Here is an 18,282-nt window from a genome sequence, read left to right as displayed (position 1 = left end):
AATACGTATTAAACTTGGGCGCTGATCACAGTCATAATAAGCACTTCCCGAGATTAAGGCATGATCATTTGTCTAGTGGGCAGTTTTTGCAGTGACCATGTTGGCACTTCCATGTGCAAAACCAGAAGAGTGTGACTGGAACGACCTTGAGAAAACATGTTCGCCTCCACACTCAGTGGTCGGAAGACAAAGGCAATGCTGCACAGCTCAGCTCTCAAGATACCTGATTCACTTCATCAGCAACATTTCTCTCAACCATGCGTTGTCACATGCATCTTCACGCACACAGACTGAACCACAGTCTAGTAAGCACAACAGTGAAGCAGAGGGAATTAACATCAGGTACAGGTCATCTCCCTTAAGAGTAACCTTCCGTTATAATGTTGTGTTATAATGCAGGAAGGTATAAGTTAAAAATGGCAAAAAAATAAATAAATAAAAAATTTACTTCTGCTATTCAAAGGTGACCAGTTTACCAAGCCCAATGGCGTGAAAAAAAACTTGAGCATAAATGACCCTCCCCTGTAATGTTTAAAATTACCAATATTAATAGTTTAAATTGAAAGCACTTATCATTTATCATTTCAGATATTTTTAACATTACCTTAAATAATTAATAAAAAATAAAATTAAAAATATGCATTTATTAATAGCTGCCCAGCTGAGCAAAAAGACACGGCAAAGATTTTCAGTAACTTCTCTAACAACTCAGGATAAATCAGGCTAAATTCAACCCACGCCTGACATCCAAAATTCTCAGTCGACGTTTATCGCGTCAACATACTTCCTTCACATCAATTGCTACTTTCTATTTAGTTCTTTGGGAACTTTAGTGGGTTACAGCAAGAGCAAATGAGTTTTTCAATAGTTGAAGATTGGAGCCACAGAAAATAAAGCCATTTGGTAAATGTCTGACTATTAATCCATAATTTGGTGATGGTTCACTGTGCTGATGATTGTTTCCTTGACTTTTGCACACACGCTCATATATTAGGTGCCTCGTATTACTTATTGGGAGGACATAAATCTGCCTTTACCTATGCACAAAATTACAAAGAAAGCTCTGGGTTGACAACCAAGAACACGATACCTTAGCATGTAGTATTCCTCTTGTTTTTACAGTGACCAGGAGACACAAAATGAAGAAAGCTCTCTTGCAGTCTGTCTGGCTCAAAGTGGTGGCAACAACCCAACATGTCTCTTCCCGTCCCATCTGTCTGTCTAACTACTACTGGCAAAACAGGTGTGAGTGCTATTCCTTAATTCCATCAGTCAGCACTCACGCATACACACAAGACCAACTCACACGCGAACCTCACCACTGACTGTCATTGCAACCTTGTGTGCTACCGGGTTTGCCTTGTTGCCAGATCTAGTTTTAGTGGAGAATTTTGCATGAGTAGTGTCTTGTACCCAGGATTGCCTAAAATGGTCTGATTTGGGGAGTGTAGGATTGAGTGGTGTGAGTGTTAAGCCTACTCAAAAGCGAGGGGTTATGCTATCTCACTTTGGCTACCACGATGAGGTGGCATGCTTGCTTTACGCCCCAAAAAAAAAAAATGCAAAGGGGAGGTGTCACTCACAGAAAAACACACACTGAGCATTCACGGGGAATTACTGTCAACAATCATTGGGCTGAATGGTTGATTAAAGGATCAAGGTTTAGCAGCCACATAGACGAACAGTCCAATCACCAGTTAGTCCAATCTCCCCTTTTGTGATTTAGTGTCCAAAATTCCAATCACTTGATAGTTAATATTTGTAAAACCCACAACGAAGTCTGAAGGATTAGCTCATAAATTCAGTGAATTTGGGAAAAGTAGCAAGCAATATAAGTAAAAAGTATTAGTTATCACTCTCAGAACAGAACAACGGGCTATTGACTGAGCTGCGGTTGCCCTCTCCCACAAGAGTAGTGTGGTAATTTTTTTTTCTCAGTCAAATCCTGCTTCTTTGAGGTGAGAACAAACCGACAAAAGCCCAATGATGATAACGACCATTTATCTTTCTCCAGAAAAAAAATAATAGTAATTTAGGTTTAATTCTAATTGGGAAACAGCACATGACTTGGAATGTAAGGTTAAATGTTAAGATCTATATGAATATTTGCAGCACCTGTATCATGCATCAGAAAATTATCTGTCACAAATGTGCAGTATTTCAAACCCAAACTATGAGTTTTCCATTTGGATGTGGGCCAGACAACCAACCAGCACGTTCACAAAGAGATCCTGCTGTTTTTGTTTTGTTCCGAGTTGTGGAAGGTCAACTCAACGCATCTGCTCAGAATGCGCAAAGAATTTGGCAGTTTCTGGTAGAGGAGAACATTAACATGCAAGAGCAACCTCCCTACTCATCCGATCGGGCCCTGTGTGATTTATTTTTCCTCTTTCCCAAGCTCAAGGGTGTCGTTAAGGGGGCCCGTTGTGAATATGTGAACAACATCAAGATGGCTGTGATGACGGAACGGCAGACGATCCCTAAAAGTTCCTTCAAGGAGTGCATCAAGGTGTGACAGAGAAGGCTGGGAAAATGCAGTAGACTGCCGGGGGGGGGGGGGGGGATTATATGAAACGGAATTTTTTTTTTTCGATTTTACATACATCTTTTATGACACTGGTCCTGGAACTTTTCTGACACGAGTCGAACGCCACACCATGTCTCGACTCCATCTCTATAAAAAGCTCTGTGTTAGTGTGACGCACTGCTACTGCGGGTGTGACTGCAGGGAAAACTGGGTCAAGGTTGCCCAATTTAATGGGCTTCGATGCAGTTTGAGCCACGCCGCTGCTCAAGATAAGCCATGCGCTGTAGGGATTTTTTTTTTCTCTGTCATATAATGTGTGTCCACAAAATGCTGACAGTGTCCAGTTAACAGAATTAATTTTAATCTAATTTAATTTGATGTCAGGCACGGTGGGTGTTAGTTCATATGTTTGAGCTATTTTGTCCTACATGCACTTGTATAAAAATGTTGTGAATACATACATACTAGACGGTAAATTATGTTGCGTTGACTTTTATTTCTCATGGCATTTAATAAACATAAAATGGAAATACAGAAGCAGAAACTCCCGTCTTTCCAAATGGATCGTTTTGTTTGTGCTGCATCCCCGAATATTGAGAATGAAAAATTTAGCTTTTTTTTTTTCAAGTTTATTTATTTATTTTTTTTAATAGTATGGTACTTAATGTCAGACAGTTTGAGATAAAGACCTAGTATATTCTTATATGTGGCAAAATAAAATAGGCAAATAAAATGTGTCAAAATGAAAACGGACAAATCAAGACAAAAGGAAAACGGAAATGAAAGAAATAATGAAAGACCAGCTAAGAAGGCTCGTGGTAACTTGATGAAGGCAAATTTGGATTAAAATGTTTTTCCCAAGGACTGACTCAGAAGCGATCATTTTGCCTGTCTTGGCAAAGGACCACACCATCTGCTTTTCTAATCTTTCTGTCTAAACACCATGAATGAAGTACCAGAAAACAGACACTGATTTGTTGATCAACATTTAGTTTTAGACCGCTTCAGTACAGTTCTTGGACAAATGTTTTGGGTCGCTACTAGCTTTGCCGTCATACTGAACATTTTTCACAGTTGACAGTTTGACACAGTAAAACACGAAATGGTAAATAAATAAAGTTGATAAATCCTTATTTAAATTATTTTACCACAGTTTTAGTAATATAGTTATGGTGTATATATAGATTAATATAAAATATTTCTTATACAATACATGGGTGGCAAATATTTTTTTCATCACTTCTGTTTTGTAACAGTAATAGCAAATAATCTTGTTTAAGAAAGATCAGTGATTCAGCATCAACAATAATAATAACAATGAAAATATGTGAAGATGTCCCCAAAGCAACAAAAAAAAAAATATTTATATATATTTCAAAGCCGCCAAGTTATTATTATTATTATTATTTTTTTTGCTGAGGAGTACCTTGAGGGTGGACGAGGCATAGAGCATATCCTCCAGACTGAAGTGGCAGCAGCCTTCCAGGTTTTCTCGACAGAAATTCTGAATGAGTTGCACGTTGTAGAGACGATCCGCCAGCGTCATGTTCTCCTTCAGATACATATCTGGGAACGCAAAGGGCGCCATCAGCCTGCTTATGCTTAGATTCTCTTTGGGAAGTATGCAATGTTCTTGCTGAATGTGATCACAAATGGAGTCTTCTGGTTTCCTCTGCTCGGGAAATGGAAGGCTATTTAAGTGTTGGTGAACGATTGAATGATCAACGATTAAGAGGGTGGAGACACGTGTGAACGCATCTGAAAAGAAAACAATGTTCACTGATTGATCTTTTGTCTTGCTGTGTAAATGCGCCTGATTGTAAAGCCATCATCACGCAAACCAGATGAAGAACTGATGTGATTTGGGAGCTTTACATCCTGTTGTGCACAAGTTTGTCTCATTTGCCTGAATTTTCAATGAGATCAAAAAGAAAAATGTTACCTCTACAATGCTAATGCAAGTTCGGATAGTGTCAGTGGGAAATTGCTATATAAATGGTTAGACGCGCATTATTTATGTTCTAACTTAATATCGTAAACAATGATGCGGACCGAACACACACAACTTTAACGCTTGTCCCAATTAAAAATTATGAATCTGAAAGATTGGCTTTTCTCCTGAAAGAACTGAATTGTTAACTCTAAGCATTTATGTCTGAATGAGTATCATTATGCGACAGGACAAGTCTTACCATCGAGAGGCAGCAGCTGAGGGCAGTAAAAGTGCACCAGAGCACCCAGTGCCGATCCATCGATGCAGTCCTTCAGCAGGTTGTCCACTGGCGGGATCCAGGGCATCACCTGACTGCTGCTCTGCTCCTTCCTGTAGCGGGCCTGAACAGCATTAACATTAGTCAAAGTGAGAATATTTTCCACACTACATCGCCCTGCAGGCACAGGTGTCTCATTTTTGCTTTTGGAGAATCGGTCAAGTCAAGTGTTTCACTCAAGGGGAAATGCAGTTGTAGAAAACAATTTCAAGGGAAGCATCATTCACTTACCAATATTGTTATTGATGTTTTTATTTTTTTAGGATGAGTTATGACTTTAATAACAGTACAATGTTGGGCATATCAATGTGAGGAATGCGATGCAATACAATAAAAAAAAATGCAATATGAATATATCAGTTGTGTTTGGGGAGGAGGTGCAGCCTGAGGCATGTTTCCAAGTGCCAATGTAGCCAAAGGAAGGATATCCATTTCCTGCCAAGTGCTGCAAGAATTTTTAGGGAAATAATTCAAATAAAAGTAGCAATTTTTTGTAAATTCCTTCCTGATGAAGATAGCCATTTTCATAGATTATGATATTCAAATATTTGCTAGGACTGTTTTTCACATGTAAAAATTGGGAGGATGAAAAATAATTGTGTAAGAAATAAATTGTGAACCAGATTCAGATGTTAACACCTTCAAATAAGAGATGAAATGTTGATCTCTCATTATAATCTTGTATGTGAACCGAAATCTTTTACATGCAGACAGCAAAAATAAATAAAATGGCCTCTCTTTTCCAGTATTTTTCAATAAAGGTGTTTCAGCCGTTTTAATCATGTGAACTTGCAGCAAAAGGGTAAATCTGTGATTAGACAGTGAAGTCAGATGTGAGAACAAGAAATGAAACAGGCACTTTTCCAACTCGAAAGGGAATCTTGAATCCAAAACCATCTTTGCATGCAAGCGTACATGCTAAAATGTAGTTGATGCATTAATTTCTAGGTAAGGCGTAAAGAGCGGTACAGCAGAGTATATAATATATTGTATGGTGATTTTGCAAAAGCACAAAGTGGCAGTACTGAGCAATGAAAGAAGCGATTAGCATTGATGGGTTTGACTTACAGGCACAAGCTTCATGTACCACTTGGTTGGAGACTGCAGTAGCAAAAAAGCAAACAGCAACAACAAGGAAATAAATACTTGTTAGTGAGATTAGTCACCAGCATGATTGGCACGCGTTAGCACACATAAAAAGAGATGCAAGACCACAGATATGAAACCGTAAAGAACCTGTGCACACAATCAACAAATAGATTCAACACATTTGAAAAAGAGACATAGCAAAAGGTTAAACAAATCTGTTTTCATTAGTATTTTATTTAGTTTATTGACCTGATTGAATAATGCGCATTTGTAGACACAACATAAACACAAGATTCAGCAAAAAGCAAATAAAAGTTAAGAATTATCATCCTCTTGCATAAATTAATTTACCATTGTTGTTATTATTGTTATATAAGTGAGTTACATCTGTTAAAAAAATCTATGGTACAGCGTTTTTTTTTGTTTTGTGATTTTTTTTTCCCCACAAAGATCTACATTTGTGTGAACATAACCTAAAACTATTTGTATTTTCATATTTGCATTATCAAAATGCAAATACTAAAACAAAACATTTTACCCTACCAAATTGTCATGTCTAATTCTAATCCAAAAGGTCTATTCTAAACATCTAATTCGATCCCAAATTGGCTTTTCAAAGCTTCAAATGTAAATGCCATTCAAAAAAGAAAATCAAAGGTCACTTTATGGATTCTACTGACGTGATTAAGGTTGTAGGTTTCTAAATGGTCATTGAAGTCAACAGCTGAGGTTTGATGTCATCAACGAAAGAAAGCGTTATCCAAAGGACAATGGTTAGTCAGATTTATCTGTTTGCTGCTGACTACAAAGCTTTCACATCGTTGCACAAATGTGGTGTTCTGCCATGTCTAGGAAAAAAAACGGCAGAAAAATGTCTAGCAAATTGGCAAATGTGGACCACACAAGGTCACTTGAGTTGTGAAAACAGTGCGTGGTGAGCATATGGAGAGGAGTCTGAAAGTTTTGGCCTACGGGTACATACATAACACATTATACAAGTCTACTGCAAGTGAGGAACAAGAGTGATATATTTTCAGAGACCACAATATTAAGCAGTCCATCCAGGTATTTATTGTCCAAGGGAAATAGTGATAACTTACAACCACTACATTTTTTCCCCCAAAAAATGTTACAATCACAAAAATATTAATGCTCACTTTTGATTGAAACTGTAATATTGATTAATTCATTAATTAGTAAAATTTGGAGAAAAGGGCGATTTAGTTCCCCGAATAAAAATGTTAAAAAAATCAACCTTGGTCCTCTGCCAGTCGGAATTCATGATGTAGCATTTCAGCATAAAAGCGATAAGAATATTATTATATATTTGATTCCTATTCCTATCAGTGGCTTGAAAAATATAATAAAGGACGCATTGAGTCTTAAACTCTGTGCAATTAAAAAGGAGAAATCCAGCAAGCAAAGGAGAAATCCAGCCATTTTTCTCCTTACACAACAGGCAGGACAAAACTGTAATGACCTGCATCCACTGCTTTTTGTTGAGTCCAAACTGGACATGTGGTGGTAGGAGGGGGGGTAGTCGGCGTGACACGAGATGGAGGATCTGGGATATGAACGCTTGTCAAGCTGCCCTGAATAGTAGTCTTGTTTTAAAAATGAACATACAAAAGCATCTTAAGGTGTGCATCACATCATCTTTCAGCATAAGAGATAATGAAGTAACTGATTTGACGAGTCAACATACAAAAATGAATCGATAAAATTTAAAGGGGAAGTCACCCCCCTCCAACCCCCCAAAGATGTTCTTTGCGCCTGCACCAGTCCATACATGAGAGTCTGATAAATATTACGTTTGTGGAATACGAGTTAAGCAGGAAAATCCACCCATATAGCATAAAAAAAAAAATCATGAATGAAAATCAATGTTAAATTGAATTGTATTCTGTAATTCTCCTTCAAATTATGTGTGCTGTAAACTACCCAAAAGATAAATAGAACCGTAAAGAAACGTAACTGGGTAAAAGTTGAAGGAGGAATGTCTGCCCTGCGTGTGTAAATAAGATGGCATAATTGTAACCAAAGTGATGTGCAACATCTTCGGCTCAAGAGGCTCAAAGTGAGACTAAAATCTGCTAAAACGACCAAATTAAAACGCCCAGGGGAGAAGTTTCTCATCAGCCACACATGCATACACACACTTCCTCCTATTTGGTGAAATTAAAAATATTATTCCCCTCTTAAAATAGCATAGGAGATACAATAGAATGGTTGTTATTCCAGCAGAACTAGTCTTACATGTGTTTTATTTATTTTTTTGTCATTTGGGGTGCAGTTGTCCCAATGATAAATACATTTTCCTGTTTTCAATTGATTTCTTGGACTGAGGCTGGAGATAAAGCAAGCAAAATCAATTGAACAACAATGTTTTAGTTTCATCCATTTCTTCGTTATACTACTTCAGTTTAATTTGGTTATCTTTCTGAATGCATTGTTTTGCTCTCCAAATGGAATGATTGCGCTTTTACATCAAAGACATTAAAAAGACTGAAGTGGGTGGTATTAGGGCAAAAGTCAAACTTAGTCAAACAGTTATTACACGCTTCCGTTTAACTCTCCCACTATGGGTGGTGTGTTTTATGCTCTAATATTTTAGACTTGGATTGCATGCTTTGGAATCTGAAAGAAGTCATGATGAAATAATGTCAGGTCAGCATGGGCGTGCTATGCTGCCTCTGCACTCTGACCAGTCAGATCGGCATCAAACAGTGAAATCTCCGTGCACAGGACTGGGTAGTGAGACACGCACCTACCCAGAGAATTGGCAAATTCTACACGTAAGAGCATACACATAAAAATGCACACAGACAGACAATACTTGTAAATGCACAACCCACACGGAGTGGGATGAGCATCAAATTAACTTGGTTGTTTTTGGGTAGAGATGGGACCTAGTCGTAAGAAAGCCTTTACTGTGGTATTTTGCAAGATCCAAATAACTGAATGAGAAGTTCAGTGAACATTTTTTTTTGCAAACTGTGTTACAAACACCCACACACGTAAATTGAGCATTCTGCCTTATGGCATTTGTAACTACCATTATATAACAGATTGGGACTGCAGGCTGGACATTTAGTGGCCTCACACAAAGAAACTATTGGCCTAATTAGACAAGAGAGCGCTGCGGTTGGGGTTAAGGCGCGGATTTAGTGAGGGATTTCTGATTTAAATCCAAACTTTTTGTGATTCCTTCGATGAAAGCGGGATTTTAATGGCTTAAGTTTCGAGGAAGCTGCTCGCAGATAGCCGAGTGACACAGATGTCAAGGACTTAAATTCATAACGTGGATTTGCTTAGCTTGTCTCGGGCTGTCAGTCAAACAAAATCTGCATGTTTTTGCTGAGAAAGGAGTTTCACTCACCCGAGGACTTTCTGCAGTCTCTGCACTCTGTGTCTCTTTCTTTTTCTTCTCCTCCTGAGCTAAAGTGTCTTTCAGATGCTCGTTAATCTAAAATGGAGCAGAAGCAGGATCAACTTTTGCTTTGTCAGCAAACGCACTAATAATAATTAGGTCAAATTATAAATAGTGTCCATACTAATAATAGATCCATGATAATCTGAATATACATTCACTGGCCAACTGCTATAGGTAGAACCGCACAACCAAATGAGATCTCATATAAGAACTGAATTGTGTCCAAATAATTAATTGTAAGGTGAAGTTTGGGCATAGCACAACAAACACAAAATAGTAAACACATGTTCCAATCAAGTTCCGACAATGTGTAAAATGTAAATAAAAAACAGAATACAATGCTTTGCAATCCTTTTCAACCTAGCGGGACTTTACGGCCGTGTGTGCGTGTGTGTATGCTTTACGAGTCAAGTATTTAAATATGGTTGATTGCTTGAATTTACGCCACAGTAACAATGGCATACTAGTTAAACATACAAAACATAAAATAATACTGTCTCCCACCAACCTTGTTGATCCAGGTGGTGACCGCGTCCTCTGTGTCGTATGGTGTTTCCTCTTCAGAGTAGCATGATGAATATTGGCGAATGCTGGCCATCACTTTCTCCACAGTCAGAATGTCGACTGAGTATGCCATCATCAGAGAGTCAATCATTGCCAGATGGGCACTCTGAAAAAAGAAGAATTGGGGGGAGGGGGATGATACATTTTAGCATCACTTGTTTCACGGTGATCTTGTTTGGGAGAGAGAGGAAAAACACAAGGTTATGATTTTAAAGTGTTTTTCTGGTATTTTGACTTTTGTCACTGGTTTTCACCCATGGAGTGACTAACGGACAAACCTGTTGATTTGAGAGTTTTATTATTTTCACCATTGTTTGCAAACATCAAAAGATTTCTGTCTGAATATCAAGACCCAAAACTTTGTTTATGTCTCGGAACAATTTGTCAAAATAGCGATAATTATAAGTGAACCTTAATAGTAAATCTGAAACCATCCACAGACCGAGGCTCCCTCGTGGGTGTTGCCTCAAACAACAAAGTAATGTGTAATGTTGCTAACGTTTTGTCATGTGAAAAGCGACTGTTTAGATTGAACAGTTTAGCATATATGAACAAAATTAATCACAATATACCTTGTAGTTGTTATAATCATATGATTGAAGTTTGTATTTAAATAAATCACAAGTGACATATTTTACATTTAACAGTTACATTTTTTCGCTTTCCAACTGAAACATTTTTTTCGGCTTTTCTACTTTCTACTACGTGGCAAAGGCCTAGTTGCCCAGTAAGTGTTACTTCATGAGATTTAGCAAAATACAGTATATGAAGTCTGTCAAGTTAGCTAAAGTCAAGAGTATGGTTTGGCTGTGTAGTCTGTTTTCTCTGTGTAATTGAATGCTTAGTGTGGTGCTAAATTTGGAGACTTAAGAAACCCAGCAACAAACCAATCCCACTTAATGATAGACTGCCAAAATGTTTCTTCTTTGCCTTTATTGAGTCTGTCTTAAGCACTGGTGAAATTTCCCCCTAGGATACACGAACAAACCTATACAAACAAACAAACCACATTATTGGTTACAGCTACATATTTTACAGCTCTAGCCACAATAATTGATCTGCTCCGGGCAAGTCCAATCGGAATGTGATTCTACTCCTCAGGGGCCAGTTCCCTCTTTCATTTGATCTCCTCTCTCAGGCGCAATCTCCGGATATTGATTTAAACCTGATGCAGTCTGAGGACATAAAATGTCAACATAAAAGAACCACTGTTATTTAATGGACCACAGACCTGCAGTTCTTAATTACTTCAGTGCCACAAGGGCCTTATCGGAGAATGGTCACTGTAGCAGCACACGTTCTTTTCAGGATTTGCAAATATTTCTCATCCACAACCTAAGGTATATATGCATAATCTAATTACATCAACAGATATTCACTGTGGCGTGAGGAGCAGAATTTGGACCCAGATGTAGACAGGACACGGAAATGGCAACGGAACAAGTCTTTCTATCCCCAAAAATACAAAGTAACAACAGAGAGCAGAGCTAAAAGACATCAGGCCACGCCCAATAGCATGTGACAAAATAAAGGACTGACAAAATCAAGCACAAAGACAGTCACAACTGTACCCCCCACTGAGCCTGGTTGAGGATGAGGGACTTGGAAACAGGTACATTCATATCATCATCTTAAACAAATAGCCATAAAATTCCCAACACTGTTGACTTCTTGGGCTTCTAGACCACTTACTTAATGGTGCCATAGAACAAATGAAGCACCAAGCTTTGAACCATGTGCAAACCAACTGGCTGCAAAGTTTCATTGCTTCATGACGCTTCATTTGGCACCACTGGTGACGTCTACTGGGGATCGCTGGATGTCAACTGGGCGACCATCGAGTTGATGGTGGTGGAAAAGCTTCCAAATAGTCCATAACCTCACAGAGAGATACTTGTGTCTGCAAAGCAGTGCTCACTGAGCGTTGACGGCTAGGCGGATTGTGCCTGAGTCTGCTGGGCCTATGACAGGTCAGAATGTACTGTGACACGAGGAGCAGAATTTGGACCCGGATGCAGACAAGACATGGAAGTGGCAAAGTCAAGTATATATAGTTCAAAATACAAATTAACAACGAAGAGCAGGCCTTGGTGCAAAAAACTAAAGAACCGAAGCAACTGACAATATCAAGGACCCAAAGACAGCCCAAAAATTTGTGATGTTTCTTTAAGTATTTTCTTCATGCAGAGTTGCATACAAAAGGATGGACAGGGGAACGATCAGCTGACCATGTGGAAATGTCAAATGAAAGCTAGAGGGAAGAAAAATAGCCTCTGTGTTTACTACCAACAGAAAAGGCCCTGCCATTTTTAGGAAGGCCTTTTCCTCTCTGCACAGACATCAAGTCAGATAACCTTTAGATTAGCTAATTGCATATGTTTCCTTCCAGCTGTCAGCATGCCCATTGTTTTCACTGATTAGTCATGGAATCAAACACTTTACTTGGGAGAATAGTGGAATGCAAAAACGAGAAGTGTTACCAAATATTGCAATGTAAAAAAAAAACAAAAAACATCTTACCGTTATTTGTGTCTTTGCTTGCATAATTATAGTTTTTGTTTTTTTTTACTCGAGAAACATTCATTTTTTTGCTTTTCTCTTCTACATTCTTTCGCATCATTTCATGTTTAGGCAAAAAGTCAAGTATTATTCTGGTCTGAAATCTAGTCTGATCAAGACCTCATAACCACTATGATTAAAAATTACTCAAGAGTCAGCCGGTTCCCTTAGTTACATGTGGAAAGCCTTTTCAGACGAGTGGATGATGTTGTGTTTACAATGTACCATATTTCATGGACCATTAAGCGCACCGTTATTAGGCGCAATATCAATGAACGGGTCAATTTAAAAAAGAAACCGCTTGCTGCACAGGGTTTGCTTCGAGCAGAAGAGAAAATAAAGTTTGAACATCGCAAGCCAATCTGGTGACCGATGGTTGTGCCATTACTTTGGCCGCTGCTCAATGCTACCTTGGTTTGATCGGTTCTGTCAGCTATTGGAAGCTGTGTCATTTAAGCCATGCCGGACCAATCCCACATTGTAAATATGCTACAAAAAGTTTCATTTTCAATGATTCTTTAACACGGCTGCTAGCAATTACAATGTGGATCAGAATAAGAACACAAACATGAATGTGAAAGAAATTGACCATGATGCTTAGACACAGAAGCAGGATTTGGTCCGAATCTGATGAAAAAATACCGTATAGAAGCCTGCAAGAGTTTGAATGAAAACGCAAACGTAATGGGAAGGAATTTGAATTCAAGACGATGAAATGAAAAACCGACATTCCCCCCATCGATATGGTGGTCCTCATTACAAGGCGCACTGTCCATTTTTGAGAAAATTAAAGGATTTTAAGTGCGCCATATGCCCTTGAAATTCAGTGATTTCTAAAGTGCAAACTATGCTTATGTCTAAGTACGTCGATGGGCATCCTGTGGGAAAACAAACCAACTTAACCAATATAATCGTAATATACTGCATTGCAGTCCACTGGAACTCCCTTTGCCTGAAAGAAACGAGGCTGTAGATATTGTAGGGTAAAATGTAAAAATAAACAGACGCCTTCTCTATAAAAACGTCCCAACCAGGCCAGCAGGCACCACGCTGTGGTCAAAGGTTTTAATTAGAATCTGTCAAACTTCAAGTAACTTCATGCATCCTCAGCTGGACATGGAAAAGCACTCAGTGGCCCACATCTCTTATGGCCAATGAGGGTCACAATGAGAGCATTTTAGTGTTTTACAAATGTTCAGTAACTTGCAGGAGTTTATTTTTACTCGGGTCTGACAATAACGCTTAAGAATTTTTAACAATGCACGCAGAGATTTTGATCTTTCTGCATAAATTTAGCCAAAATGCTCCAATGGACCTGTGTGCTTTAAGAGAAGCAGTGAATCTACAGAACATAGTGGAGTACTATTTTCATGTCCAATAGTGGGAGCTAAGAACTAAAAACAATGATTATTGTAAACTATTTCGACAATAAAATTAGGACAACTGGTTATTATTTTAACAGGAGGTAGAACTGGAGCATTTTCAAGATTTTGGAGCTTCAGTGAAGAGTAATATTCAACATGTCTTGGTTAAATAAAAAAATATGAGTTCAACAATTAACTAGGACAATCCCAGATAAATTAAGAATTGTGTTTTAACACTTTACTCCTGTATAATCACTACTGGTAATCACAGTCATGACTGCAAATGAATGCAACTATTCCTGTTAGTCAGCTTTGCGTACGTGTGAACAGCCCAAATTCCTGCAAAATGTCCTTCTGAATGTCAAAGACTGCAGTTTGACTTGGTAGACTCCATGATCAGAATTCAGTCTAAATCTAAATGTGACCATGTCTCAGTTTCAAAGTTCCTTTAAAAGATGATATGCAGGTCAATTGCTGGCCTGCCAAACTATGAGCTTTATATATAGAGTCTAAAATCGCCATTGGAAATGAGGCTTTTAGTAGTATACAGTCACTATGTCGTGCAAAATTAACACTGAAATTATGTAGGAACCTTTAAGTTGACCATAAAAAACAGGAAAATTGTGTGGTTTGTCTGGAATTATAAAGCGACCTGACAAGGCTCACCTTAAAAGACTTTTGATTCAGGATCACATCAAAAGCTGGAACCAGTCCCAGGTAATGACTGGGAGAGACAGGCAGATAACATCTTGGACTGATTTCTGTTCAATAATTGGATGATTGTGAAAAGCGCAATTAGTAGGAATCGATCCCATGTCAGCATCATGATCGTCAGTTATGTAAACCACCACAAGAAACAATTAACAGGACGACCTCAAGTATTACAAGTTAAATTCCATGAATTCCATTGCCTTGTTTAAAGTATAAAATACAGTGACTCATATTTCTAGATCAATAAGAAACCAGTAAACTTTAATGACACAAGGCATGCTTTTCGAAGGCTACTCTGCTCTTCCATTTTCTTCTTTTTGTTATAAAGCATTTCATTTATCGCAATCATTGATCATCATTTAATTAGTGTATGAAGAAAAATGTGTAAAAATGTACCTAGAGGGTGTGGGGAAAACATATTTGTAAGCATTTTCAGAAAAATAAATATTTACAAATGTGTACCATGCAACTGGAATTAGAATCTTTAATGCCATTGCTCACTAAATCATATAAATTTGTCGTTCTTTGTCTTCCCCTTGTTAACCCTCACCAGGGGCCAAATTCCACCCCCCAGGTCACAGGGCAAGACAGTCTGCGTTTAAAATGGTGCGACAGCAGCTCACCCAAAACCCAAAGCCAGATTTAACATAAATACAAATGTAGTAAAAATAACATTTGTTATCATCTTAAACAATGGCAGTCGACAGCGGTGAGCAGAGAAAGACGAAGTCATGTACAATGCACAGTTTGCACACTGCCAACCCATCCATACTGTGTCGCCCTGGAGTAGCCGCTGGCACTGAGCACGACGAGCTGGCTGTGACTTCAGCGAGGCTGACGAGAACAGAGAGTGCTTGGATCAGCTTCTCTTCTACCCTGCTGCTTCCACTCATCTTTGTGCATTAGAACAATTGCAGAATAAAATAATAAGGACAGTGAACATCAGTTTAATGTTGAGACAAAATATTTCCTACATGCTTGACATGTGCACGTAGTGCAAAGCTGAAAGCATCTTTGAATTTCTGCCTCAATAGGATGTTTTCATGAATCCAGCATTAGAATTCTTTGCCTGGGTGCTTATATTTCCAGCCCCCATCATACACACGGAACACATGACATGTGCAGGCTTAAGCGCTCCCCACTCTCGCAACCACCCACACTTACAAACAACACCCGGCACACGGGAGTGTTACCATGGTAACGCATCGCCTTCCCAATAGTGTGATGGAAGCAGCAGAGATGGAGACAAGCAAAAAGAAGAGTGTTCATCGCTCTTCAGTGTCAAGTTGAACTGAGCTGACGTGGCTTAACAATATCAGATATTGTTAATAGCCTTATATGTTAATTGCACCGTGGGGATACCCACATGTTTTCTGACTCTGAATCCTCTTTGCCATAAATATTTAATGATGTGGGGTATGCATTGATTATACACCATCATGGTTTATGACAACTATCCACTACACAATGGCTGCATGTTGGCTTGAAAGCATTCCCTAACCGTACGCGTGAGAATAAAGCTGTCAGTTTAATGGCTTCTCCGACACTGTCACGCGACAGCATATAGCCTATAAAGTAGATGCAAAACCATATACGGCGGGGCTTTTCTTACATTCCTCATCATCAAGTATTACTCAGAAATTCAGTATGGAAAAACAAGGCTCATAACCATGACAACGTCAGATTACATGGGAAAGGACTGCACTTACATCATATAGCAGGTACAGGTTCAAATGACTGACATAGACATGTCCACAATCAATTTATGGAGTGAATGAGATTGCATTGGTGAATAGAGACATTTCTGTGGATGCAATCCACAGCAGAAGCGACAAGCAAAGAGAGAGAGAAGAGAGCAGTGCTTGTTGATTTCTAGTTACAGCTGTTTGGATGCCTGCGAGCAAAGCCGTTAACCATTCCAGCTGCTGAAGCAACTGAAGCAAATACAATATAAAGAGCATGGATGCCAAAGATTGAATCTGGTTATCTGTATATTCGCCTCTCTGTAGAGATCATGGACTTGGGTGTGAAAATATGTCTTAAAAAACACTCGTACAAATTCGGAAGAGCACGGAGCCATCGTTCATCATCCCAATTATTTGGCCTTTTTGTATTGACGTCGTATTCATCCCACACACCGTTTCCATGGCAATGCAGTCAGACAGACTCGTCTTTAAATGAAAATCTGTTAGTCATCCAGTGCGCATTTTCAATGTTTCCTCTGCAAATTGGGTCACGTGTCATGGTCACCCTCACGTGGCTGAGGAAAGACGAGTGGGCAGAATCATGCAAAATCAAAAGCAGACAAAATCAGCTCCGAAATGTCAGTTGTTGTTAGCTCCAACATGTCACGACAAAAACATCAGCAGTACAAGATGATGCTGACCTAAACGCTATAGCAATAATGCAAAGGTCGCTTATTCCATTTTTTTTCCCCCAGACGGCTTAATAGTGATCAGACTACCATAGACTTCAATTAGGACAGCTTGAAGTCAGCAGCTAACCAGGTCAGATGCTGAAAAGCCTTATAAATTAAAAATGGCCGCACATCTGCATTGACGGTCATGCACACTTGCACACTGCACAGCAGGTCATCAAATCGCTCTGTCTCAAATGTTGTCACAGCAAACAATGTAAATAATTAACTAGTAATTGTTTGTTCATTAAATGCATATTTTGCATAGAACACACAATTAAATTAATATAAATAATTACTCTAGCTCCAAGGATCATTGAGACACAGACCCCTCCACCACGATATGTTTAGGCTCCGGGAAGAGGATAATTAGTGTCTTCGATGGATATTTCATCCCATATGAATAAGAGATGATTCAATTAAATAATAAAAAAAACATGTTTTTCATTCATTCACCTTCCAAATTGTTTATCCTCACTAGGGTTGCGGGCCGGAGCCTATCTCAGCTCTCTTCGGGCAGCTAGTGGGGTACACACTGAATTGGTTAGCAGCCAAGTGTAGAATATATATTGTTATACCTTGGAATTATATAATGAAATATTATCATACGACTACACAAACTACATTTAAAAATGGACAAGTAATAGTGTATAAAATTGCTCCCTGCTTTGCTACTTTGAAATTAGTTTCATTTTAAATTTGTTAGGGATATGGCAGCTATAATGTTTTATCTTGCTGAAGTTCCAGCAGAACTTAAATAACTTTTTAATTAGCATAGAAGGGAAATTAAAAGCAGCAAGACTCTGCAAACAGACTGCAGGCATACTGTGTGCTAATCGTTTCTCGCACACAGCAACTTGCAGCTCATTGAGGCGGTAAAGCCTCCTATTGTGACACAGATACAAACTAACAAGGATGCTCAATTCCATCTTAACTGGCAGCCAGCAAAGTCGCCTTTATGAATAGCTCCAATAAAAATTATCCAAATGAAAAAGCTGGAAGATTTGGAGAAAAATTGCATCGGATGTTAGATATTAAGTGAAATAAAGTGTTTGTTTTTTTTGTTTTGTTTTTGTAACATCCCAATTCATAATAAGCACTTAGTGAGGCTACAAGATAAGCAGAACTGGGCACTTGACCCTTTTTTGCCAGTCAGTCTCCCGCCGTCCAGCCTAGGTACTGTTCCGGCCTCAACCCTCTGGAACTTATTGATAAGATAAGTATGCTGCTAACAAACTGATGAATGACAAAAAGATGGAAGAAAGCAAAAATCACTAAATGATACACCAGGTTATCTATAGAAATTAGTCATATTATGTACTGTTTATACATAGGCAAGCGGTTGATTA

At 38.6% G+C, this 18,282-nt stretch overlaps 1 protein-coding gene across 6 annotated transcripts in view; it reads right to left on the bottom strand.

Annotated features, from left to right (window-relative positions):
• camsap2a (calmodulin regulated spectrin-associated protein family, member 2a) overlaps nt 1–18,282 on the bottom strand; it is a 33,107-nt gene that overhangs the window by 10,911 nt on the left and 3,914 nt on the right. For 2 of the 6 annotated variants that reach the window (XM_088312832.1, XM_088312835.1), the window contains exons 3-7: nt 9,828–9,989; nt 9,266–9,352; nt 5,866–5,898; nt 4,720–4,861; nt 3,954–4,093 (exon numbers count right to left, since the gene is read on the bottom strand). In XM_088312832.1, coding sequence (XP_088168958.1) covers nt 3,954–4,093; nt 4,720–4,861; nt 5,866–5,898; nt 9,266–9,352; nt 9,828–9,989 — 564 coding nt within the window. The remainder of the gene's footprint in view (nt 1–3,953; nt 4,094–4,719; nt 4,862–5,865; nt 5,899–9,265; nt 9,353–9,827; nt 9,990–18,282) is intronic. The other 4 variants (XM_088312834.1, XM_088312838.1, XM_088312836.1 and 1 more) reach the window with 3 other exon arrangements.

This window comes from Idiotropiscis lumnitzeri, chromosome 13, assembly GCF_059441095.1.
Source record: "Idiotropiscis lumnitzeri isolate Australia: NSW breed Sydney's pygmy pipehorse chromosome 13, RoL_Ilum_1.0, whole genome shotgun sequence".
NCBI lineage: Eukaryota > Metazoa > Chordata > Actinopteri > Syngnathiformes > Syngnathidae > Idiotropiscis > Idiotropiscis lumnitzeri.
Note: the sequence above shows the minus strand (reverse complement) of the source record. Positions and strands in the feature narration are given on the sequence as shown.